General features: G+C 53.0%; 1 protein-coding gene across 2 annotated transcripts; it reads left to right on the top strand.

Moving 5' to 3' along the window:
* The first annotated feature begins 1,833 nt into the window (after positions 1-1,833).
* On the top strand, positions 1,834-20,113 carry TAFA3 (TAFA chemokine like family member 3). 2 transcript variants are annotated; one of them, XM_071578634.1, is made up of 6 exons: positions 1,834-2,283; positions 8,175-8,259; positions 8,527-8,645; positions 16,308-16,457; positions 17,418-17,542; positions 18,857-20,113. In XM_071578634.1, the coding sequence occupies exons 3-6, from the start codon at positions 8,528-8,530 to the stop codon at positions 18,866-18,868; spliced, it is 405 nt and encodes a 134-aa protein (XP_071434735.1). In that variant the 5' UTR covers positions 1,834-2,283; positions 8,175-8,259; position 8,527; the 3' UTR covers positions 18,869-20,113. The 2 variants fall into 2 exon arrangements, with proteins under 2 accessions (XP_071434735.1, XP_071434734.1); XM_071578633.1 differs by lacking the exons at positions 1,834-2,283; positions 8,175-8,259 and having other exon boundaries at positions 8,509-8,645.
* Positions 20,114-26,661: the final 6,548 nt, after the last annotated feature.

Genomic DNA, 26,661 nt, shown 5'->3' with positions numbered 1-26,661 from the left:
TGAGGAGGAGGAATTACCATGTTCACTTCCAGCAGAATTTAAATTAAACCAATTTTACTGAAGTCTTAATTCTTTCCCTGCATTTAAGTGCTGTGATCTGGAAAGCACCAAGTTTGTGTTTCTATATCAGTACATCAATAAAGAGCTGGAGTTTTGCAGGCTTCCTTATTAAATAATGTGGTCTAGTTTAATTGGGATTTGGCTGGGGTGAAAAATAGTTTTGATTGCATTTGCTCTTGATCATTGCACTAAAACTTTGTGATCTGAAAGAAGTATGTTTGTATTTACTTATCACAGCACTAGAGACTTGAATTGGCAGCCTCTCAATCAAATTACCTGATGAATATAAACAGCAGATTTAATTTGGTTTCATATTGATTTTTGTCATTATTATTAAAACCCTCTGATCTGAAAAATGAGATGCTTGTATTTCCTTAATATCTTATTACTGGGCTTTGGGTTAATCTTGTAGAGCTTTTTCTTTTTCTTTTGAGCAACCAAGTCTAACTAATTGGAATTTAACATATGGCAATTTGGACTCTATAAAAGGAGAAAAAGAGCTCAGTTTCCTTGGACAAAATAGCAGAGAAACCTGTTCAGGGGTATTATCCACTGGATTCCTGTGTGCATTTTGGGGTGACTGTTCCCCTGGGGAAGAGGTCAAGGTTGTGGGTCCCCCAGGAGCTGGGGGTCATCTCAGGGCATCTGCCTGGGCATGGGATGGCAGTGCCAGGAAGGACATTGCCCAGGGCAGGCTGCCAGGGGCCTGGGCACAGCAGTTGGCTGGGGCTATCAGCAGAGCCCTTTCCAAAGGATGGTTTCCCAGGAATGGAGAGGGGATGCACAAAGACTTCAGGCATCCCATGAAAAGCAAATGGCTGGGAGATTTGCAAGCTGCCCATGTGTGATTTGTCTGAACAGCTGCTGTTGATCTGTAACTCAGATTGGCCTTGGAAATCATTCTGTGCTTCCAGCTGAGTGGTGGGTTGGAAGGTCCAGGAGTAAGCTGTGAGCTGTCTTCAGAAACCGGAGGCTTTCATCGATGTGCAAATGAGTTTGAGCAAAGAAAAGAAAATGAGTTTCCAGCCTCTTGGCTATGCTTAGGCTGTAGGTCTAACTCCTGTCAGCAATTGTGAAAATTCAAACTTTGCTCTTGCTGTTTGTTGGCGTTTCAAAGCCTATTACTGCCTGTGGTGACAGGAGCTGTGTCCTGGAGGGCACCAGGAGGGGTTTGCTGAGCCAGTCTGGAGCTGCTCTGGGGAAAGAACTGGCCCAGGCTGGTGTTGGGGTCCACAGTGTTGGAGTCCCCAGTGTCAGAGTGAGTCTCCCACAGGTATTTCATCAGTTCTTGGTTCCAGGAGAGCTGTAATTTTTGATGGGTTGACCCCAAAGCCAGGCTCCCCCTTTGAGGTCCATCTGTCTGTCCGTCCCCACACCACTCAGGACCCGCTGTGGTTTTTGGGTAAATTCGCTCTGACCAGGATCATGCTTTGAGAGTGCCACCGGGGCAGCGCAGTCAGTCTGTCAGTCTGCCTGTCTGTCTGTCCGTCCATCCCCTCACCAGTCCATGCCCCTCGTTGCTCACAGGGCCATCACCCCGTGGTTTTGCCGAAGCTAAATAATTTCCCCTGTAAATTCTCTGTCTGCCCATTCCTCCCCTCCCCGGCCGCCTTGACGGGCACCGGGGCTGACCGGGGCGGGGCAGCGCCCTCGCGGGCGGGGGCGGCGGCGGCGCCGGGCGGCTCGGAGCGCAGCCGGTGCCGGTGCCAGCCCGGGCATCGCGGGGCCGGTCCCGGGGCGGCGGCAGCAGCCGGTGCCGGTGCCAACCCGGGGATTGCGGGGCCGGTCCCAGGGCGGCGGCAGCAGCCGGTGGTGGTGCCGGTGCCGGTGCCAGCCCGGGCATCGCGGGGCCGGTCCCGGGGCGGCGGCAGCAGCCGGTGCCGGTGCCAGCCCGGGCATCGCGGGGCCGGTCCTGGCGTGGCGGCAGAAGTGGGTGTCGGTGCCAGTGCCAGCCTGGGCATCGCGGGGCCGGTCCCGGGGCGGCGGCAGCAGCAGGCGGCGCTGCGCCCCTTCTCTCGCCGGCACCGGAGCCGCCGGGCTCCGCTCGGCTCCGCGCCCGCCGCCCCCGCCCAGCCCCGCGCAGCCCCGCGCCGCCGCCGCCCGGCGATGCCCGCGGCCCCCGGGCGCACCGGCCCGCGCAGGCGGCGCTGACCCGGCGCAGCGGAGCGGCCCCCGGCCATGGGCAGCGGCGGCCCCGGCCCGCACCGAGGGCAGCACCGGCAGGTACGTGCGGAAAGTTTTGGGTGGGGGAAGGCACGACGGGACCCCCGGGGCGGCTCCCACCGCGGTGCCCAGCGCCGTCGGGGCCCCACGCCCCGGCCCGCTGTCGCTCCGAGGGGACGCTGAGCCCCGGAGAGGGAGCCGGGGTCGGGGGAGCCACCGGGATCGGTGTGACAGCGGCGGCACCCGGGTGCCGGTCCAGGGCTGCGCCGCGAGGTCCAGCGCTCCCGGCTCGGCCCGGTCCCCGAGTGGCTCCGTCCCGTGTCGCTCCCCGGGGCTCCCCGGAGTCGGTGCGGGGCTCAGGAGGGTCCCCGCAGTGAGTTTCTCGGGGCCGGCTCTGCCCTGAGCCCCGTTACCAACGACTCCAGAGGCAGCGGCGCCCCTGGTCCCCGCCCGCCCCGTGGCGGGGGCTGTGCCCGGGAGGGGGCTCGGAACGGCCACCGGCTCGGGGGTGGGCTCTGGCCACGGGTGCTCTTTATCCCCGCTGAAACGGTTCTGCCCGACCTGCGAGGCCGCTCGCCGTTCTGAGAGGCAAAACACCGCTGGAGACACTCCAGGTTCTGCAGCCAGAGATGATGCTTCACCCTGGAAGGGACTGTGAATCCCAACCGCTTCTGCCTTCGGTGCGAACTGTCCCTGCAGCCAAAGCCTCGGGCAGGACAGGATGGGATGGGATGGGGTGGGGGCTTCCATCTTCCTCTGCTTATTTCCTCTCTGCTGTAGGTCCTCCAGCCAGGATGGGGTTGCCTTTGTCCAGTGCCAGGCTGGAGTGGGGAAGGAGTGCTGGGGTCTTGCTGCCTTGTGGAGGGGCTCGAGGGGCACAGGATGGGCACAGACCAGGTGTGCCCCTCACCCACGAATGGAGGCTTAGTGGCCCAGAGGAGAGTGTGAGCTGTGCCAGTCCCATTCTGGAGTGGGGCATGAGTTGGTCCATGCTGTGGTGCCGGGCAGGGAAACAGGAGTCTCCTCCTCCTGCCCATTAGCCATCCCTTCTGCTGCAGTGTGAGCCTTGGGGGCTGTTCAGTGTGTGGGTGCTCTTGCCCTGAGAGAGCTGATCTGTGCTGGGGCACCCACAGCCCAGCAAAGAGCCTGCACAGGTGGGAGGTTGCATCTCCTGAGGAAACAATCGTGGCTCTGGATGAAGCTGAGATTCAGGCTGTCAGAAAAGCTGACCTTCAGAATGCCAGTGGCAGTGGAGTGGTGGGATCCACAGAGTGAGGGAGCAGGAACAGGACCATGCTTGAGTGGAATTAAAAACTCTTCCGCTCACCTTGGCTGGGAAGGAAACACTGCAGACGCTGGAGGAATAAGCAAGAAGCTGGAAATAAATCAGCATAGAGAAGAGGATGAGAGAGCACACTTGGGGGAAGGAGTTCTCTGCATTTCTTTGTGTTCCTCTGACACCTCTTTGCCTGGTCTGAGGGCACATGCTTCATGCTGCCCTCACAAACACATCTGTGGGGTTGGACTGCTCTAAGTGTGACCTGAGTAAGAGATAAAATGATGTGTGCAGAAGCACTTGGCTCAACTTGGAGCTCTGGGCCTGGCCCAGGCTCCCCTGCAGTGGGGTTTTTCCTTTGTGAAGGAGCTTGCAGCCTTTGGGGCAGCTCAGAGCCTGGTAGGGTGTGGGAGATGCTGTGTGAAACTCCCATCAGTGTAGCTCCAAGGGGCCATCCAGCTCCCTGAGTGCTGCCCCAGCTTTGCAACCACAGGAGCTCCAACTTCCCAGCTTTGCCTCCAATGGAGCATCCTCAGTGCTGCAGAGGGAGCAGGGATTGAGCCAGGCTGCTGGCCACACCAGAGCCAGTGCCATGCCTTCCTGGCTGTCTCCTTGCATGTCATGATCTTCTCCCTGGAAACCCAGCAGCCTCTCCACACTGTTGCTTTGGATGTTGGGCAGCCCACAGAGTTGTGCTTCAGGGCAAGGGAAGGACAACTTCCCTTGGGTGGCATCTGCAGACACACAGCAGTCAGAGTGCTCTGGAGGTCAAGCCCTCCTCTTGTCTGAAGTTGGATCAGCCACAGCTGTCCTGAGGTTTTCCAGGTATGGACAGGGATGTTCAGGGTGGTCCTGGGCTGGATGCACAGCCTGCCCCTGAGGGACATTTTGCAACAACAATCTGACTTTTCGCTTCAGGGAAATATTAAAATAAAATCTGCCCCTCCAATGGGCAGTGTAACATCACAGATTTCTGTGTCCATGGGCTCTGGCCAGGTTTTCCTTTCCACTCTGTGTCCAAGGTATGGATCTACCCAGAACTGCCGACCTTCAGCTTGTGCTCTGTTGGGTCAAAGAATCAAACAAAGGTGCCCAAGTTCCAAGAAATGCTGAAACAGCGGGAGTATGGAAATAGCTCTTGGAAAACTGGCAGAACTGTAGGGCCAGAGGTGCGCAGAGGTTGACAGTGTTGGGGCTGCAGCAAGGAGGGTTCCTGTCACTCACCACAGAAACCAGCCAATGCACAGCCTTTCCCTTCTCTCTCTTTCTTCTTTTTGGGTGGAATTCTGCTAACTAATTATCCAGCTCACATGGACCTTTGCAAACAATGCTCCAGACTGGCAGGTCTTGGAGCATAATTTGACATGACAGAGTCCCTCATTAGCACCGTGGGGCGCTGGGCTGTGCTCCAGCGAGCTGTGGATGGAGCAGTCCTGGCTGGAGGGTTGCAGTTCCACATGTGGCTTTAATGAAGGATGAGGAAAAAGTCCATGGGTGCTGTGACAGGTGGAGTGGGAAGGGCCTGGGAGGACAGCACAGAGCTGTTCACAGGATGTCTCTGTGCTGGGAGACCTCAGTGTGGCTCCAGTGTGGGTGATGGTCCATGCCCATGGGGAGGGACACTGACCCACGCAGAGAAACTATTGTCTCTTGCCACACTGGCTATGATTAAGTTTGATCTTCTGAGAGACTTGGACACTTGGCAGTTCCCTCAAGTCCCAGCTCAGACCTGAAAGGTAAAAGCATCTAAAAAATCTTAACGAAAAATTCCTCAAAATTCCAAGCAGAGCATAACAGAATGGAGAACACTGATATTTTCAATCAAAATTAAGTGCTTTGACGTGCCAGAACACCACTCTTCATTTCAAACTGACATTCCAGGCTGAAAAATTTCAAGTCAGACCAAACATTTGTAGTTGGAATCTCACGACGCTGGAGGTTGATAACTGTCAAAATAGCAATTTCTGCAGAGCTGTGTTTTCTGACAGCAGTTTGGGCATGAGTGGGAGCCCTGAGTGCCTGCTGGGGTGGGGCACAGGGATGGCACCTCTCAGTCTCGTGCTCCCCTGAGCCCCCCGTGCTCTCCCAGCCGCCGGCACGGCTCCTTCCCCTTTGGAATGTGGCATGGACAGTACGGGCTGCATTATTGATAACGTGATTTATTTATGCTTCCTTGGCTATAACAAACAGCTCAGACTTTCCAAGCTAAATATAGTTTGCTCTGGGAGTGTGTCCCTGTTCTGTGTGGGATGGAGCAGCCAGTGAGGCGCTTGGTTTTTGCTCCAGCTGAGACATTTAGGGATGTCCTCACATGGCCTGGAGAGTCCCATGGGCAGGTGCTGGGGAGGGGCTCTCCAGAGGGGCTCTGGTGTGTGCCATGGGGCTGGTGCCTGGGAGCTGGGCTGTGCTCTCTGCATGAAGGGGGAGCTGGAGCAGCAGCCAGGAGAGCAGGGTCTGTTGATGTGAACCCATTTGTTCTGCTGAAGGGCACATGGGGTGTTGGTTGGCACTGGGGACTCACCATTGCAAGAAACACAGAGGCAGCGAGAGCATCGTGTTTGCTGCCCTCACATCTGGGTGGCCAGATGTGGGGTGGGACAGCTGTGTGCCTGTCCCAGCTGGGGCACAGCTCCTCCCTGGCCCAGTGTGGCTGGGTAGGGGTGCCCACACGCGCCCTGTTCCCAGCTGGATGCAGTTCTGGGGCAGGCGCTGCCTCTGGATTCACGTGGAGGGCTGAGCAGCTCTGGGAGAGCTGTTTACTTTGTCATCGAGCAAACAGTGCTCACTTTAAGGTGGCATCAATATTTACACAGTGGGCTGCTGTGTCTCCAAAGGGACTCCCACAGAGTCATGCAGAGCAGATTCTGCTGGAGCACTGAAGATCACCTAAACATGGGTTCACATGAGGGAGTCTCACAGTCTCATCACATCACCCCAGGAGTGATGGTTTTCTTGCACCTTGTGCCACCCTGGGTTCATTCTGGCAGTGGAGGGGCTGGGGCAGGGTCAGTCCCTTGTCACCCAGTGAGCAGGGATGGAGCCAGCACAGCGAGTGAGACACTCTCAGCCACTCTTCAGTCTTCTCCTGGCCAAGCTGACCATTCCACATCATTAATTAGGAGCATTTCCATACCTCTAAATTCTGTTTTAGCATAAAATATGTCTTTGTCAAGATGCCTTCTTTTTTTTTTTTTCTGGGCAAATGTCAGCATTTTTGATGACATTTTCTGATTATTTTTTTCCAGATGGGAGAGTCAAAGTGGAAAATACCACTTTAAATCAACAATTTGGAATGAAGCATTTTTTCATTTCGAAATGTCAGTTTAAAACAGGACAATTCATTTTGAAATGTTTCAAAACACAAAATGCCCTTTTTACCACCTCAAATCACTTTGTTTTGATTAAAAATGTCAGTGTTTTGTGTTCTGGTGCTTCATTAAGAGGATTCTGCTTCACTGTCTCGTGATCCAGAGTGAACAGACATTTAGGAGATGGCTGAAAAATGAAGATTCCTTCTCTGCTGGAATCCTGGGCTGCCCATGGAGGGCACCGTGGGTGTGAGGTCCTGGCAGCTCTCCCCAACCTCAGCATCGTCACCACTTGTCTTCATGGCCTTTTGTTAGCAAGTTCTGATCCAGCACTAAAGTTTTATGAGGACATGGTTTGCTCTGGACCTGGTCAGACCCCAGCAGGTGGTAACTGAGGCCGGGAGGTCACCATGGCACACTTGGCAGACGCCAAGCGGTGACGTTGCTGTCAGTGCCGCTGCCTGTGCGGCCCCTGAGCTGTTCCCACCTGCAGGGTTGTCGCTGTAAATAGTGCAGAAAACATATTTAATGCAGTCAACAGTAAAATACCAACTCTTTGGGGGTTTAATTTTTCCTCAGGGACTCTAGATGATGTAAAACTCTGCTCCTTCCCAGCACGTCCTGTGTGGCGTGGGAGGGGGTGCCAGCACAGTGCCCTGGTGTACACAGAGGTGCCAAGAGGTGTGTCCAGAGGTAGTGGATGCAGTTTTGAGTGTGTGGTTGCTGTGCTGAGAGGAGGAGCAGCCCCAGAAGAGGGTGATACACTGGGAACTGGGCTGTGGGCCCTGGTACCACCATGAGCTCTGTGTGTCCGAGGGGCATTGGCTGCCCTGCTCCTCAGATCCCTGTGTGCTGCTGGCCCCAGGAGTTCCAGCACAATCAATCCATCCATCTGTCTGTCAGCAAGTGGTTTGCAAGTGCCAAACCTTGGGGATCACTGCAGGGGACCTTGGTGACATGAGGGCAATGACAATGTGTAACCACACACGGAAAAGGTGGAGCCTGGAATGAGTCGCTGCTGATTTACTCCGGCTCTTCCCACACACGCTGGGGCTCTATGTAGTATTTGTCATCTGTGTTAATAACCTACTACAAAGGGCCTGATTTTGTGCTTTCAGCAGTAAAAATCTGGAGCAGCTCTGCTGCAGGGGATGGGCCCTGCTGCTGTTCCCAGGGGTGAGCAGGGTTAGGGGCTGAGCTCCTGCAGAGGCTTTGGGGCATGTGATGGACTCACACTCACACACTAAAGACTGTGTGTGCTGCAGTGGGGCTGCTCAAGCTCCAGGGCACCCCCAACCACTCCCAAGGATAGGGGGGCTCACGCTGACAGCAAATGTCACTGCCCATGTCCTTGTTTCTCCTTCCAGATGCGCTGATGTCTGCCCCTTGCCAAGGCCTGACCCCCCTGAGGTTGGCAGATGTGCAGATGTGGGCGTGAATCCCCAATAAAAGGTAACTGTCACTCACCTGGGCTACTGCTGGGGGGGTTCCTTTCTGTCCTGCTGCAGTGGCCTGGGCTGCTGCTGGAACTCAAGCCCACCTGAGGAGGGTGAGTGATTCCTCTCCTCCCCCAGCGTTGTGTCCCCACAGCCAGGACACCTCAATCCCTGCGTGTTCAGTGGCCACACCACTGTGTGCAGCAGTGTCAATGAGTGGGGCTGCATCCCCCAGCCCTTCTCAGCCCCTCTTCCTCCACATCTCTCTTCTTCTTTTTGGCAGAATGAGTGAGAGAGACATACAGAGCCTGAGCAAATGGGTTTTCGTGCTCACTCTCTGCCTTACCACGCTGTGGGGACGACTGACACTGGCCTCCACCCATCATCACAGAAGCCATTCAGGTAGGGGAGCGACATCCTCAGTGTGCATCACACATTGTGCCATCTCCTGGGACCCTGGTGGTACCTTGGGGTCTCCATGGGATGCCCGGGGTGTGGGTTGCATGGGGCTGAGATGCTCAGTGAGGATCTGTCCCCCGCTGCTGGTGGGAGGAGAGCAGTTAGAACTTGGGAATGCCCAATATGAGGCATTTAAAACCTGCGGCTTAGCGAGCCTGGTTGGTCTGAGGAGCTGAAAAGTGAATTTCTTGGTGTCTGTAGCAAAACCTGAGACACGCAGAATGATCCACGGATACATCTGATCCAACTGTGTATTCAGGTTGTTACTGGGGTTATTCTTGGTCTGTGAGCTGTGGATGTAAATCTTTCCATCCGAGTTGCAGCGAGAGTCACAAACGTCACTTGTTATGCAATGAACACTCTCCATTTCAGGCTTTTGTTAGAAATACAAATTTTCATCCCTCTGGTTGCAAAGATCATCTTGAAAGGTGGAACAAGTATAAAGTAATGCAGAACTGGAAGTCTTGCTTGGAAGTGTCATATCTTGGCTTTGGAATGTTCATTTGTTATTCCAAGTTGTGATTTGAGATCCCCCCTCTGTGCATGTGTTGGAATGCTACTTTGTGCCAGGGATGTGATTTTTTGGAGGAGTTCTGGTTGAGGTTTGTGTCTGGAGAAGAGAAGCAGCTGAGAAGTCGTGCTTAGGCCTTTGTGCCCATCCTGCCTGGTGCAGGAGCCTGATGGGCTGTACTGGGGGGTACCCAGTGATCTGTGCTGGGGGTTCCTGGGATGCATGTGGGTGGGTGGGCACTGGTGTTACTGGTGTTACTGGCAGAGCTGGGCAGCAGAGCTGAACAGTTGGAGCAGAGAGTGATCCTGGGGCACCTGCAGTCTGCCTCTTGTACCTCTGTTTGGAAAGGGCATTTAAGGGTTAAGTTGAAACCATTCGTGCTCTTGATTGACCCCACACCTATCCCTGTCCTATTTCTGTCATTTTTGCCTGCCAGTTAAAGCAGTTCTAATCCTGTAATCCCCATCCACATTGCTTAAAACCAAACCACATCTTCCAGAGTGACTCCCTCGCCAGCCAGGCAGCAGCTCCCCGCCTTTCTGTGCCAACCCTGGATGCCCCAATCCTGGAGGTGTCCAAGCCCAGGCTGGACAAGCCTCTGGCCAATCTGGTCCAGTGGAAGGTGTCCCTGCTCCTGGCAGTGGGGTGGAACGAGATGAGCTTTAAAATCCCTCCCAACCCAAACCATTCTGTGATTCTGACCTGGGGAAAGCTCTTTTTTTTTTTTCTAGAATGACTTTACAGCACTGGCTCAGGACTCCCTGGAATAAGGGCACAGCTGGCAGTCAGGTGCTCACCCAATCCCAGTGCCAGAGAGTCCCACTCCTCCACAAGATTAATTTGCAGGGAGCTGCTTCTTCAGGGAAGAGTCAGACCTGGCATTAATAAAGGAGCAACTCACCAAGGTTTGAAGTACAGACACCCAAGTGTACTGGTGGGGTGTGAATTATGTATAAATCTCACTCAGCCATGCACAGCCAGGCTCGTGGGCTCACGTGCCAGCAGGCAGAGAGCTGGGGGGTCTCACTCACACAGACTTAGCCACAGTGGACCAAACCTTGTACTTCTTATTCAGGAAAATTCTAATCCACAGCAAAGAGGGCAGGCCAGGAGCAAGCACTTAAAAGTTTAACCTCACTCTGTGTCTGTAAGAACACAGTTTCTCTCTGCCCATCCTGCTTTCCTGGCACTGTAGAATTTTCCATGGCTGCCTCCTCTCCTGTGCTGTGTTTCCTTGGGCTCAGATCCAGGAATTCTTGGTCTGCTTGCTGAGTTCATGACCTTTCTTTTCCTGTTGTCTGCCCTGTGCTTTTGCTTCATTTGGGACAGGTTTTGGTGAAGGTTATGTTTGAAATACACTTTTGTAATGCTGCATTCTCAGTGGCAGTGCCATTTGTGCCCAAGGAAGCTGCAGTTATGTTGTTGTGTAGAATTGAACTGTGTCACCAATGCCTAAGAGCCCCAGAGTCAGAGGTGCTGATGGAGAGACACAATGAGAGCTTTCAGCCCCATTGAGCTTATTTATAGCTAAAACCACCTAAACCCAAGCAATAGCAAAGGGCTTTAATTGTGACCACGAGGGTTCAGAGCCTCCAGACTTAGGAATTTATTAAACAGAGCCCATGTGCAGAGCCTCTGTTTGCCATCACATTGGCCACATTTGGCTATGGAAGTAAGTTGTGATCACAGAATCATAGAATATCCTGAGTTGGAAGAGACCCACAAGCATCATTGAGTCCAACTCCTGGCTCTGCACAAGGCAAACCCAAAATCCCACCCTGTGCCTGAGATGCCACGTGCCCACCCAGCAGATGGAGATGCTGCTGTGTCCAAGCAGAGTGGAGCTTCCTGGGGAATGGGGTTGGATTTAAAGAGCCATCTAAATCGAGCACAGTCTTTTGGAAGGGGAATAGGAGACCCCTCAGTGAAGAATGATTCACTGCAGTTTAATCCCCCGTGTAATGTGGTGATGTCTCTGTGATGAGCAAAGCTGAGAAGTCTGGACCCAGCACCCACAAAGGTGGCCCCAGCACTTTCTACTGAACTCCTCTCAAACTGGTAATCAAAGTGCTGTCTTTGCTTTTATCCATGTTCGTTGCTCAATCTGAAGCAGAAGTAAAAGCATTTTGGGAAATGAGGTTTTCTGGATAAAAGAAGAGCACCAATTTCTGATTATGTTGCAAGGGAGATTCACTGGTCAGCACATTGTGGCTCAGAGTGAAGGCAGCAGATCTGAGGCTTTTAGTTGTGAGATGCTTCACATGGAGAAGGTCCTCTGTCCCATGCAGCCCTTACATCAAGGTGGAATATTGTCCTAATCCACCCTTCTAGAGAAGGCAGGAAGTAAGGTGGGTGTGGGAGCATCATTCAGTGCCACAGGGATGGGTGGTTGTGTGTCAGGAGCTCCATCCCCAGCTGCAGGGTATCCTCACAGGTCCCTTGTCACACAGTGTCACAACACTCTCAGCTGTTCCTGACACAGCCCAGGAGTTTGGGTTTCTGCTTGGAAGTGTGAAGTGATGGGATTTGCATGAGCAGTTCATGGATGTGCACACACTCACACATGCAATGGAAGGGGACAGAGCGTGATGGGGAATCTTGAGGTGACAAGAGTAAAAAATCCCAGCAGAAATGCAGTGATAATGAGTGATAAAAACAAGGCTGCTTCTCTCCAAAACCCTCTTAAATAATACATGCATCTAAGGCAGTAGTGATTTTAAGACTTTAATTATTTAGTGAATATTACTAGTAGAGTTGTTGCAGGATACAGAGCACACAGATCACTCACACCACTGGCTGCCCGTGGTCTGCTCCATTCCTGTGCCCCTGGGGCTGTGCCACCCTTGAGCAGAGCCCACTGGAGACAAGATCCTCTGCCTCCCCCTGGGTCCTACCTGTCTTTGCTGCTCAACCCCCCTTGGGACATCCTGACCCCTTTAACAGCATTTCAGTGCTCAGGAGAAACACATCATAGAGACACAGAATGGTTTGGGTTGGAAGAGACTTTAAAGCTCATCTCAATTCCACCCCCACCTTTCACCAGCCCAGGTTGCTCCAAGCCCTGTCCAACCTGCCCTTGGACACTTCCAGGAGGAGGGGAGTTGACACAGGGGTTTGGGCATTGCCTGGCATTTACATGCATCCAACTTCTCTTCATTTTGCAGCTCTCTACCAGCAAGCAGAGCAGCATTTTACACTGAACATGTGGAGCTGTGCCCACGCTCCCTGAGACACTCAGAATGTGTCATTTCAGGTTATACCGTAAAAACCCATGTTCTGCTGCTCACTTAAAGGTCAGCCAGAGTAGGACACCATTTTTATTTTATTTTTGCATGCAGGATTCAAAAGCCTTGTGCTCTTACAATTCTTTTCTGGTTCCATGAGATAAGGTAGATTTTTTTAAAAAGGGTTCCAGTGGGGAAATACCAGTTAAATGGGAGGGAGAAATGTGCCAGAAGCCCTGGAACTTATCCCAGGCTCTCTGGGGGTTTCCTGCTGTTGGTGTTAAACACACCATCCATCTGATCTGCATTTTGTTCCAAGTTTCCTGCTGCTCAGCAAAAGGAGAAACAGCTGCAGGGAGCTCTGGAGCCCATGGCTCGTGCTGCATGTGGGCTCAGCCTCTCTGCTTGTGCTTCCCAGGAGTGGGACATGAAAGCCCAGCATGGCTGGGAACCCCTTGGCACTGCTGTCCTGCAGGGCTGCACATCCCCTCTGCAACAGGAAAGAGCAATGTCTCTGCTGACATCCTGGGAATCACCATATTGGAGGCAGAGTCCTTTGTTTGCATCCAGTTGCATCCCCCTAAACTCCTGAGCTTGCTTGAATTTTGGGGTCTGGCCTGGGGTTTGTGTTGCCTGCAGGAGAGGAGCAGGGAAGGGGGTCAGTCTGGGGTGTAGGAGCTGAGGTGCTTTATGCCAGGTGGGGTGGCTCTTCCCCTGCTCCCCACGGGAATGTCACCCCTGCTGAAGTGCCATCACCTGGGAAGGGGGTGCACCCTGCCCTGCTGCTGGGGCGGGGGGGACTGCAGGGGTCTGGGCAGAACCCAACCTTCCCGTGCCATCGTGCCCCAGGGCAGGATGTTGGATGCTCACAAGGCAATGCAATGGGGTGATGGTTTTAAACTCAAAGAGGAGAGATTTAGATTAGATATTAGGGAGAAATTCTTCCCTGTGAGGGTGGGCAGGCCCTGGCACAGAGTGCCCAGAGAAGCTGTGGCTGCCCCATCCCTGGGAGTGTCCAAGGCCAGACTGGACAGGACTTGGAGCAACCTGGGCTGGTGGGAGGTGTCCCTGCCCATGGCAGGGGGTGGAACAAGATGAGCTTTAATGTCCCTTCCAACCCAAATCATTCTGTGATTCTGTGATTCCAAGACCTTTAGGCCAATGGAAGAGTTTCATGGCCTGAGGGAGGGATGGTTCCTGGGGGTGTGTGCTGCTCCCCCAGCTCTGCCATCAGTAGGGCCCTTGCTGCGGGGCTGTGGGGCTGTGCCAGGGGCTGTGGGGCTGTGCCAGGGCAATGGGTGCCTGTCCCAAGGTACTCTGTGTAGGCACAGGATGCTCTGCATAGGCAGCTCTTCTCGGGCAGAGGTTGCGAGTCCAGCATCAGGTGCCCTGTGCCAGCCAGCTGCAGAGAGGCAGAGGAGAGGAAAATTCCTCTTTATCTCTGAGCTGCACCTTTTTGAGCAAATTAAAAGGGCTTTGGCACGTTAGCAAACTCCTATTGCACGGCTGTAATGAGCGATTTCTCAGTTCTGCCTGGCTCTCCCTCAGCTGAACCTTTTTAAATTAGCTGAAAATGAGCAGCCGGAGAGCAAGAGTGTGAGGGAGCAGTGGGGGCACCCGGGCAGCCCTCCTGGGAAGAGCTTTCCTAATGAAGCTTTTCTAAAAACCAGCCAAACCCACAACTACGTGTGAGCGCTGAGGGTGGAGGGTGTAAAATCCCCTGGTGGGGTGTGCAGGGTGGGAGAGTCACTCCTCATGGTCCTGGACCAGAGCGTGGTGGGAATGTGGGCTCATAGGCAGCCAGAGCCAAGGATCTCTGCTTCTACCTCAGAATATTTGAGAAATCCCATCAAGCATAAAACCACAGCAAAACAGTCACGTTTGCTCAGTAATGAGTTGCTTTCCTTCTCACTTCCACCAAAATCTACCACTCCTGCATACAGAAAGAATGGAATTTATTATTAAAGCTGAGTTGTTATGGCATTTCAAAGGGAAGATAAAATTTATGGCCAGAGATGTTATTACAAAATATTCCAGGATAGATAATTGTGTAATTATTATGGGCATAAATGAAAGCGATGGTGCATTAAAAGAAAATGACCGTGAAATAACAATAAATAAAGTAAATTCAAGCCGTGGTGATTCCTGCCTGTGTGCTGGTGGGTGCAGGGCACAGAGCTGTGTCCTGGGGCAGCTTCTTCAATCCTGCCCTTTGTGTCCTGTCTGGCACTCAGACACGGTGGGAACAGGAGAAGGGCAAGGAATGCTTTGACAGGAAGTTGGCACAGCCATGCCCAGCTGGCACAAGCCGGGAGGTTGCACTTGGACCAGCATTTCCCAGCAGGGATGTAAAAAAGTCACTTCAAGGCAAAGGTATTTCCCTCAGCACTGGGGGAGAGATCCCATTTCCCTCAGCTTTCCTTGGAGAGGTGAAAGATCTGCATTCCAAAAGCCCCTGGAGCTCGGTGGTGCTTACTGGTGAGCACGGGGGTGTGATGGGCACCCATAAGGTGTGACACAGATCAGCTTCCCCTCGTCCCCATGACTTTGTGTGCCTGGGGGTGGATGGAACCCCCAGTAGGACCCTCTAACAGCAGCCAGGGGTGTAGCAGAGCTGAGAGGTGAGACTGCATGGGCAGGCTGAGGCTGGCAAAGGCAGGGTGGGTCAGAGCCAAATGCGCTGGGAGAGGGCAGAGAGTGGACTCGTGCTCAGGGGGACCTGCGCCAGCGGCACCAGCAACAGGGCACTTCACTCCAGTGCTCATTAAGCAGGACCTGCAGGGATCTCTGGGGTCATGGGAATGAAGTCTCTGCAGCCCTCATTTGCATTGTGCCTGTGTGGTCCTTGCCTGTCCTGCTTGTATCCCTTTCCAGCCCTGGTGGGTCATGCCTGCACTCTGGGATGTGCAAGCTGTCCTGAGGGTGTGGAGCAGCCAGATGTGATGTCCTGCAGCTGCTCAGCTGCACACATTTTGGGATGCCACACTGCAGGAGTGCAGCTCCCCTGCCCTGCACCCAGCCTGGCTCCCGCTGGCTGCAGAATAAAAGCCTGTTCCCGGTGACCCAGGGGATGTCTGTGCCTGCCTCTGTGCTGCTCCTCCAGTGCTCATTAAGCAGGACCTGCAGGGATCTCTGGGGTCATGGGAATGAAGTGTCTCCAGCCCTGTTTGGCTGATTTGCATTGTGCCTGTGTGGGCCATTACCCAGCCAAGGCATTGATTTGTGATGCTGACCAGCTCTAAACCCTGATCCCAAAGGTGATCAGCCAACTCAGTAGTTTTCTTTCTTCCTTAATATTTTAATGGCAGTGGGAGGGGGAGCAGTGGAGCAGCCTGGGTTGCTGATGAACACCATGACATTTCTCTGTCACTGCAGGTAGAAACACCATCCTGATCCTTCCTCCAGTCAGAGGGTGGTGGGTGATGGCATGACAGACATTGGCTGTAGCTGGGGTGTCAGAGGAGGTTGTGCTCTGCTTGAAGCCAAAAGCAGCACAATGCACCATCCCCTCTTGCAGCAAAGTGCATCTCATTATCAGCTGCAATTAGCTAACGTGCTCATTAGTTTCAATAAAGCTCTTGGCTTGGCCGTGGCAAGAGGGGATGAGTTTAGGTGGGTAGGATGGGTGTGAGGGCTCAGATGCAGGAGATCTGAAGCAGTTTCTCTCCTTATGGGTGGGCTGGGGAGATGCAGTGACTGGTGCCTGTATGTCACTGCCAGCAGGTGATTCCAGGGGCTGGCACAGCACTGCCCACACCAGTCTCTCCCAGTGCCCCAGTCAGGGCACACACTGGCAGCACTGCCTGGCGTGGTGGGCACGACACAGCCTGGAGGCTCTGGGGCCTGATGATGGTGTTTCTCCTCCCCCAGTGCACGTGGAGCCTGGCACGTGTGAGGTCATCGCAGCTCACCGGTGCTGCAATAAGAACAAGATCGAGGAGCGCTCCCAGACGGTGAAATGCTCCTGCTTCCCGGGGCAGGTGGCAGGGACAACACGGGCAGCTCCCTCCTGTGTGGATGGTGAGTACCCCACGGCCACAACCCCACCCCATGAAACTCCTGACTGCCTCCTCCTAGGCTGCCAGGCTGGTGTGGAGCTTCCATGTCCCTGGGATTAACAGATGAGACCTGTCCAGGGATTCTCCAGCAGAGTGGTTGGGAAGAGCATTTTGGAGACACTTTCTCTTGGTGTGGCTGTGCTGCCCAGTCTGTGCAGCTCCAGGCTGTGTGCTGGGGTGGGGCTTATGGTGCTCCAACATCCCTGCACTGGCACCAGGCACTGCAGCACCGATCCCTGCACATCTGCTCACTGTGCTGCCACAGCCAGAGGCAGGGATGTGACTCCAGCTGTGCAGCACCATCACCTGTGAGGAGCACTAAGCAAAACTCAAGCTGTGTATGTTTTATTTAATGCCGTCATGTGCCATCACTGAGGAGCCACCAGGAGCAGTGGCAGCCCCTGCCAGAGCAGTGTTGATTCGCTTGGCAGCCAGTGCCCTGTGAGTGCACTTGTGTGCAACACCAAGAAATGCCAGAATGAGTTGTCAGGGAAGGCTCTTGTTGTCCCCAACAGCTTAGGTGTCCTCATTCCCAAAAATAAGGGCTCCTGCCCTGGTTGGAGGCATGAATCACCACAGAGTGGCAGGAGACAGTCCCTTTGCTCTGTAAGTGGAGCCCAGAGTGGGGTTTTGAACTGCACTGCTCTCCCTGCTCTCAGTGGGAGTGAGGACAGGGCTGGTGTTGGGCTTTTTACCTGGGGTAGTGAGAGAAAACTGGGTGTTCCAGAGCCAGGTGGAGCACTTGGGTCAGGTAAGGCCAGGCAGGTGACAAGAAGCTCCTCCACCAAGAAGCTCCTCCGCTCCTCAACCTGAGCAGTGCTGGAGAGAGGGGCTGCACCTCCTGCTGTCACCCAGAGCTGTGCAGGGCTGGTCCCCCACATCCCGTGCCACAGCCCAGCCACTGATCCCTCCTCTCCCCCAGCCTCCATCGTGCTGCAGAAATGGTGGTGCCAGATGGAGCCGTGCCTGGATGGGGAGGAGTGCAAGGTGCTGCCCGACCTCTCAGGCTGGAGCTGCAGCAGTGGCAACAAAGTGAAGACAACCAAGGTATGTCCCAGGCAGGTGATGGGGGAACCTGGCTGTGCCTTCCACAGCCTGGGTCAAGCAAAACCCAGGAAAGCATCCTGGAAGAGTTCTCCAGGGAACAGGAATGCTCTGGCTCCTCCAGAGTGTGCACTTTTTGATAGGGACACACCAAAGCAGAGCAAAGTGTCTGGGCTTTGTGGTTGTCACCAGTGCTGGAGGGGCTGGCAGAGCTGCCACAACCCTGAGTGGGTCCCACAGTTGATAATTCCCACTGGGAGGCTCGATGAGGTGGGTGCCAGGTGGCTCAGCCCCTGAGCAGGCATACTGGGGGTGTCTCTACCTTCCCAGGGTGTCCTGGTTGCTCCCCAGCACCTCCCACAGCTCCAGGGCAACGGGTTGCTTGTCCCACCCCAGTGGCACAGCCCTGAATCTGTCCCCACTCCCTGTCTGAGGCAATCATCTGTGACAGAGCACTACATGATTATTATTTTCATGGCTTGCTGAATGCCCCAAAGAACAAGGTGTAATTAAAATTTTATCAAACTCATTAGTAATTACATATATGCCATGGTTAATCAGTTGCATAATTTTGTAATCATTGTTCATAGTGTTGAGTGTAATTATTCCTTATGCTTTCGTTTTCCTCGCCCCACATCCCCTGCCATAAAATTATCGTATTAAGCAATGTTGGGATTTTTTTCATTACTGCTATTATTTTTGTGCACAGAAAGCACTTTCATGCTCGGGTGTTTTTATGGACATCCAAGAAGATTCTTCCAGCCCTGAGCATCCATCACTGACCAGTAACTGCAGCACTACTTTGGGCTCATTGTCTTTTTCCCACTTCAGTGTGCTTTGGTTGGTTTCCCCCAGCCATTAACTTAGCCCAAAGCCTCTGCTCTGGCTTTGCTGTCCTGGGGTCTCCCTGGGACCATTCCTGTCTGCAGGACTCTGGAGCTTCTGCCCTCCTCCCTCATCCAGCAGAACCCTCCATGGATGTCCTCCCAGCATCCCTTTTGGGTTCTGTGTCCTGCCTTAGGAAGGCAGCAGTTTGGAAACACAGACCTGTGATTTCAAAAGGATTTTGGGTAAGTTTAATCCAACCAAGGGGCTGGATTTGCATCTCACAGTCCCCTCTGCAGACAGACACCAGTGGGAGCTGCAGCCAGAGCATGGGCTACACAAATGATCCATAAGGTGACATTTGGAGAGACCACCCCATCAAATGAACATAAAGAGCAAATCTTATTTTCATCTCTTAAGGCTGTTTGCTGATAACTCATGGACAGGGAATCACTGGAGGCAACACTGGGTAACTTCTCCTCCTCTCTGCAGGTCACCCGATAGCCTCTGTGCAGCACGGCCGTGACTGACCAGCCTCAGCGTGAGTCCTGGCACTCCTGGGAGCAGCAGGATGTGGCACGGTGCCTGCAGAGGTGGCATGACCCAGTGCTGCCATCCTGTGCCCGCCAGCAGGACCGTGACAGGTGCCACCGGGGCAGAGCATCCTCAGAGCCCCGGAGGGTGCAGGCAGGGAGCCCAGCACAGCTGCCAGACTCCTGTCACTCCACGGTCCCCTCCTCCTCTGTGGACACGTTCAACGACCAAGAAATGGGCTCGTTTTCCAATCCTCTTAAATGAAATACTCCAGCCATGTAAGAGCTGTTGACAATACAGAGACAGACAGGCAACAGGTCCCCAAAATGGGCTTTATTCTGAAATAACTGAAATCATTGCTGTGAGTCGCCTTTCCCCATCTCCCGAGATGCTGAATCCGAGTTGCTGTCAGGAACTGGGAAGTCAATGGTTGTGTGAAACCCACCTCCATGTGGCTCCTGGTCTGGGGTGTTCCCAGGAGCAGGTGTTGAGCTCCAGCCTGATCCCAAGTCCCTGGGGGCTGCTCTGCCCTGGGGGCACTGGGCTCTCCCTGCCCCACCATCTGCCTGTTCTGACCCTGTGTGGCAGATGTGGCAGCATGGACAGGGGGTGGTGAAATGTCTCCATGGCGCATGCTGCTGGTTTCTCCTTCCTCAGTAATTGCATTAATCAGGCTGCAAATTTAATGTTTTCCACCATGCAAGTCCCAGGCACCGAGTTCCTGCTTGTGTTCGCAGTCGAGTTCTGGAGTCGTGTGCGGGGAGTCCTCTCTGTCTGTGGGTCTGGGGTGCCTCAGCAGATGCCCAGTCAGGGCCCAGGACTGAGCCAGGTTTTGTTTCATTACTCCAAAATAAAGTCAAATGTACCATCTCCTGGCCCTGAGCTTGTGACCTTCTCCAGGACACACCATTTCCTGCAGTGCAGCAGCTTGAGGGGCAGAGGCTGAGAGCTCTGTGCCCCCAGTGTCAGCAGGGCTGGGCACCCCATGGCTGTGGGGCGTGGGGGCAACACCTCCAACCCTTCTCTGTGCCCCAGGCACAGACATACTGGCTCAGGAGGGGCTGCAGATGTTGTGGGGACCATGCTGGGGTCACTGGTGTGTGGCTGCCACTGCTGGGACTCGTTATTGAGACGTTTTTGTAACGGGGTATGTAGTACCCGCTCCAGATGGGATGTAAATACCAGAATGTGAAATAATAAATTCATTTTAATCTCTGCAAAGGATCTTTTCACTCAGTAGCTAAGGGAGGCTCTGGGAGTGCTTCTCGTGCCGACTGGATCCAAGGCAGAGGTGCTTGGGACTCTGCCCTGGCCATTCCCATCCCAATCAGTTCATGCAATGGTTCCTCTGGAGGAAAGCTGAGAGCCTGTTGTGGCCAGCAAAGGCTGATTAGGTCATAGTGATCCTAGAGAAAAGTGCATTAATTTCTCCAGCTTTGCTGAGAACTTCTCTTGTCCTGTCCCTTCTCCTTTGTGTGGCAGCTCCCACTGCTGCAGTGCCATGTCCCTGCAGTGCCATGGCCCTGCACTGCACCCCCACCCAGGGCCAGACTGGGTTTGTGATGTCCCCTCCTGGAGTCCTGTCCTCTCCAAGAACCCAGGCTGTGGAATGCAGAGGGGAAATCTGTTATTTCCAGTAGCAAACTCTGGGCTGCAGCTGGGCCCATCCCTGGCTGGCTGAGCATTTCCACAGCTGGCTCATAATGGGAAGGATCCACTCTGCGGAATTGTTGGGCTTGACACCTACATTGATACAAAAACATTTTATTGTCTGCATAATAGCCACCCTCAACTCTTATTTTTCACTTACTGCAATGCACAGTTTAGTGAGGAAACAGCCCCTTGGTGTCTCTGCTGAGTGCTGACCTCGCTGCTATCACACCAGCAGAGTACACAAATAAGGAAAATCGCTGCTCCCCTCCTGGCAGGTAAATGCTTTTCGGAGGAAAGTGCTGCAGCCTGCAGGGCTGCTGGGGTTGTCTCTGACTCCTGAGCAGCCAGGGGAGAAAACTCCTGCCACAGCTCCTGCCCCTCAGCCCTTCCACTGTGTATTGTCAACGCTTTCCTTCAGCCAAAAAGGCTGAACAATCCTAGCAGGACTATTCAGACAAGGAAGAGGGTGATGGAGATGGCAACTTTGGAAAGGACTTTGCACAATGCCCTGTCTGCTCCCTCAGTGGGGCAGTGCCACCTGTGTGGTCCCCAGCTGCATCAGACATCCCTGCTCTCCACATGGGCCCACACTGCTGATCCCTGAAGGACAGAACTGCATCAGCAGCTTGGAGACCCCAAGATCCCAGCCCAGAATCCCAGATCCACGCTGCCCAAATCCTCATCTTGGTGGGGAAGTCTTGTGCCAAGCTCTGTCTTGGCACATCAGTGCATTAAGTGATGGGGAACTTGCACAGACCCAATTTGAAGTCGCCCGAGGGGTGATTAGTCAGAGGAAACTGTCACAGTTAACGTACTTTCAATATCATCTCCCTGGGTATTATAATTACACCCCATTCAATTAGTCTTCAGGGGGAAAAAAGCCTTTTGTATTAAGGTTTGGTGGAGAATTATTAGAGAGTGAATTAAAAGACAAGGATTCCATTTTACTTCACAATAATAGAGGCATAATGTATAAAATACCCCAAAATTACAAGCTGACTAAATTTAGAGCCGTGCTAGGAGGTGAACTGAAAGGTAAAATGAAACCCTTTGAGCAGCCACGATGTGCACTACAAGGGGGGGCATTATCACAGGAATGAGATGGAAACATAATTAACCACCCGGCATTATGCTGAAAGATGGCAAATTGAAATGGGAGACAAAATTAGGTGAAATTGCAGAGCAGGCTCATTTATTTCTGCTTTATAAATCAGTGCTACCTGTCGGCAGTGATGCCAAGCCATTCCAGAGCTGGAGATTTCCAAGGGATGCTGCCGGTGGGCACCTTGCCCTGTCTGAGCTGGGCTGTGCTCACCTGGACAGCGTGTCACTGTGGGAAAAGGTGATGCCTCCAAGAGTCAAGGCCTTGGTGCCCTTTCCCTCACCCAGCCATGGTGCATTTGGGCCAGATCTGGTCTGTCCTCTTCCCCAAATGCTTTTCCCCTTTCCTGATGCTTTGCTGCCCCAGTGAGTGCCTCCCTTGTGACTTCTGCCTGTGTTGCTCCTCTGTCATCTCGCTGGGAACCTGCTGCCAGTGGCCTCTTGCACCAATGAGTTGAACAGCCCAGTTTAGGGCTGGAGGAACATTTTCTTTCACTGGTGTTAAATTTCCTCCTCTCGGGCTTAATTGGCTCCTGTTCACTGCAACCTCCATCCTCCTACAGTCACTCTGCTTGCTCCTCTCTGCCCATTTTCTTTCTTGCTGCTTTTCAATGAATTCAAACAACAAAAAACTGGCTTTTCCAGAAGCAGAAAGATTTTTGCTAGAAGCACCTCACCTATGGAGAAAACACCCCTTTGCAGCTCCCATGGTGTATTTAGGAATGCAGAAACCCAGAGCTGGCTTACCAGTTGAGAAGCAGTTTATGTCATTCACAGAGGTGGCAGGTGCATGTGGCTGTTGTGGCACTTGTGTGTGTTTGGACATGAATGAATGGGGATGGATTTTTCTACTTTCACTCAGAAACTCTTAACTTTTTTCCCCTCTGGCATATTTGTAATTAGATCTATCCCTGGTTTAGAGGTGTAAAGCAAATGGCCCCACCAGCCAGACATGCTGTGCCATCCCACCAGTACTTGGGGCAGAAACCAGAGCAGCCACAGCCCCACTGCCAGGACATGGGGGCACAGGCTGTGGGCGCCTTCTCCATTGCCTGGCTCACCATGGGACTCCATTAGAGTTACCAAGATAAAAATACAACAGCACAATGTTTGCTCTGGTTCCTACACTGTGATGGGGCTGCTCGAAGCACTGGATGGCTCTTCCAAAAACGTGTCCTCATGTTTTATTCAAGTGTGCATTTGTGGAGATGTTCTTAAGGGAAATTAATAAAATATTAATTCAGATGTTACTGTGCAATAAAAGCAGCATCAGGGCAGGAACCACTGCGGGGGGTCAGGGCAGAGCTGGCCCTGCTGCAGGCAGCCCAACTCCTGGTGGGCCCCTGGAGGATCCCTGGGGATCACAGAGTTACAGAATATCCTGCGTTGGGAGGGATCCATGAGGATCATTGAGTCCAGTTCCCAGCTCTGCACAGGACACCTCCAAGAATCCCACCATGTGCCTGATGTGGATGAGGGTCAGTGACCCTCACTGCCACCTGATCAGGAGACCCCAGCCCTGTCCAGCAGCCTCCCTGCCCTCCCCTGCTCTGTCTGGCCCTGGAGAAATTAGTGGTGATGAGACACCAGCACAGGCTGCCCAGAGAATCTGTGGCTGTCCCCCTGGAAGTGTCCAAGGCCATGTTGGACAGGGCTTGGAGCAACCTGGGCTGGTGGGAGGTGTCCCTGCCCAGCCTGGGGACCACGGCAGAGGTGGCACTGCACCAGAGAGCTGTGCCCATATTCCATCTCATTGCAGGTGAAGCCCCATCCGTGACTCCCGTCCTGAGCTGGCAGGAAAGGTCAGGAGCCCCAAGTCCCAGATGTCCTTCCTCTCTGGCTCCAGATCTGGATCCCTGCACACTTGACAAAGCCAGACCACAGAATCAGAGAATCATTGAATCATGCTCTCACCTTCCCAGGACAAAGGCATATGGAGATGAGGGGCTGCACAGACATGAGCTCATCCTGGGCAGACTCTGTTTGTTGCCTGCATAAGGGATTAAATAGAAGCTCACTTTTATAAAGTGATTTCTAGCCTTGTTTTCCTGCTGGGGGGGCTGCAGTGGCCACAGCAGAAACAGCCACTGGCTGGGGCAGAGCAGGGAGGGAGGATGCAATTTAATTTGTGCATTTCCCAGCTTGTTGTTAATCTCCCGACTTACTGCTGGTATTTGATTTCCATAGCGTTGCTTCATAATAAAGGGATTAGCCTGGACCATAGGTCTGCTCTGATGCTCATCTGCTGGGGATTACTGAGAAATTTTGCAGTTAGTTAATGGGTCAAATAGGTAAAAACGAAAATATGCATATGGTTTTGTTGACATTTGCAGGAGCATTCAGTCTGTGAGCTAACACTGGTTCTTGTGGCATGTTCAGCATCCTCTGCCCCCTGTCTGACAGGGATTGTGATCCCCCGTTCCCTGTCTCATGGGGTTCCCATCCCCTGTTCCCTGTCCTATGGGGTTCCCAATCCCCTGCTCTGTCTCACAAGGGTCCCAACCTCCCTGCTGCCTGTCTTATGGGGATCCTGATTCCGTGTTCCCTGGCTCATGAGGGTCCTGATCCCCTGTTCCCTGTCTCATGGAGGTCCCAGTCCCCTGATCCCTGTTTATGGGGGTCCTGATCCTCTGCTCCACATCTCATGGGGATTCCAGTCCCCTGTTCCCTGTCTTACAGGAGTCTTAATCCCTTGCTCCCTGGCTCCTGAGGGTCCCAGGGCCCTATTCCCTGTCTCATGGGGATCCCAGTCCTCTGTTCCCTGTCTCCTGAGGGTGCTGATCCCCTGTTCCCTGTCTCATGGGGATCCCAGTCCTCTGTTCCCTGTCTCCTGAGGGTCCTGATCCCTTGTTCCCTGTCTCCTGGGGATCGCAGTCCTCTCTTCCCTGTCTCCTGGGGATCCCAGTCCCCTGTTCCCTGTCTGCTGGGGATCCCAGTCCTCTGTTCCCTGTCTCCTGGGGATCCCAGTCCCCTGTTCCCTGTCTCCTGGGGATCCCAGTCCTCTGTTCCCTGTCTCCTGAGGGTCCTGATCCCTTGTTCCCTGTCTCCCAGGGATCCCAGTCCTCTGTTCCCTGTCTCCTGGGGATCCCAGTCCCCTGTTCCCTGTCTCCTGGGGATCTGAGTCCTCTGTTCCCTGTCTCCTGAGGGTCCCAGTGCCCTGCTGGCAGGCTCAGAGCCCCAGGGTCAGCGGCTCAGCACCTCTCCAGCCAGCAGTGCCTCTGGCTGCCAGCACCGAGCATGGTCAGGCAGTGCCTCAGGCAGGGTGGAATATCCCTGAGAAGTGTGGTTTGAGTTTTTCCTGCACACATCAGTGGCACCAGAGGTTAATATAATATTAGCAGGCTGACCTGTGTATGAGTAAGTCAGACATCCCTAATAAATGCCTGCTAACTGAAATCACGGACAAATTAGCACATGCTCCATTTCCTTCTAATGATGTGCTTTACTCAGGGCTCAGCTTCCCCACGTGTGCCAGACTGTGCCTGGAGTCCTGTGGAGTAGGACTGGCCAGTTCCCTCCCTGTCACCTTTTCCACAGTGCTCCAAGCCCAGCCTGGTGCTCTGAGCCACCAGGAGTGAGATCCTGCAGGCAGAGAGCTGCATAATTGATTTATTGGTAACATGATACAGTACAAGGAGCCAGGATCAAGTAACGATCCCATTAAATGCTCATGGATGCATTCATATTAGTGAGCTCTAAGCCAATCAATTATTTAAATACACTGGGAATCATATCCTGTGATTATTAATGGGGCTGAGATCATGTTCATGAATAATAACAATAATAATAATAAATATTGTGGATACTCAGTTCTGTAAGAAAATAAATCCACCAGTTGTGAAACCCAAGCAGGGGAATATGAATATGGATCAACAGGATTATTGCACACACACCAGTACCAAGGGACAAAATTAGAGTGTTTGAAATTCCCTGCAAAGACAAAATGTAGAATATGAAAACTTTTCCCATCATTTATAATAATGAAATTTTGATTAGAAATCCAGGATCATGCATTAATTACTGCACCCACCCTCCAGGCCAAACAGTGTGTTGAATCCGTGAATTCACTTGGGAATATTTTGGCTTTGCAGAGGATTTTGGCTTTGTAGTGGACATGGGGGTGCCTGATCCATCTGGGATGCAGGTGGGGGACAGGGCTGAGTGGTGGGCACTGGCAGGGGGGTCAGGCTGCACAAAATTAGCTGACCTGGAGGAAGAGCAGGAGGAAGAGGAGGAGGAGACAGTGACCTCCTGGTGAGGGGTGTCTTTCTCATCCATTGGGTATGGGCATGACCATGCCAAGGATGGGAATCTTCCTTCAGGGCTTTCTGCTCTTACATAGCAGGGAAATCAGGATATAAATTATTTAAGCAGGCAGAAGATAATTAACTCTAATCAATCTGGACGGTGCCCAGGTTATAGCTCTGTAACAGCATTAATCTCACTAATTACTTAATATTACTAACACAGTTTTCAATGAGTTCAACAATGCGTTCAGTGAATCCAGCATTGAGTAATAGATGTTAAGTGATTGATTCGGAGTTGAAAAGCCCTGTGGTACTGCAAATCTGACCATTTTATTAATCAAATTATCACTTTTGGGGCATTGAAGAAGCAGCAGCTCTGTCTCGTGGGGAAATTTTTTCATTCTGCTGATGGGTTATTCTGGGATTACATTAGAGGGTGTTATTTCAAGAATGTTAAGAAAGAAGAATTTAGACTAACAGGATCTCTGGTAAATAGTGATTTAGATTATGAGGTGAGCATTGAGGTTAAAAGCCTGGTTTGGATGGAGGAACTGGAGCATGTGTCTGGTTCTGGGGTGATCCACCATGTGGGCAGGATCCACCCAGGAGTCTGGCTGGGAACACAAGCCCTTGGCAATGCTTTCCATCCCTCTGATGGTGCCTCTGCTCCTGCCTTGGGCTCTGTTCAGAGCCACCTGGCCTGACATGGGCTTCTGAGCATCAGAACCCATCGCTGTGAGGTGCAGCTCCTGGTGGGATTGG

This window comes from Pithys albifrons, chromosome 28 (assembly GCF_047495875.1).
Source record: "Pithys albifrons albifrons isolate INPA30051 chromosome 28, PitAlb_v1, whole genome shotgun sequence".
NCBI classification, from domain to species: Eukaryota; Metazoa; Chordata; class Aves; order Passeriformes; family Thamnophilidae; genus Pithys; species Pithys albifrons.
Note: the sequence above shows the minus strand (reverse complement) of the source record. Positions and strands in the feature narration are given on the sequence as shown.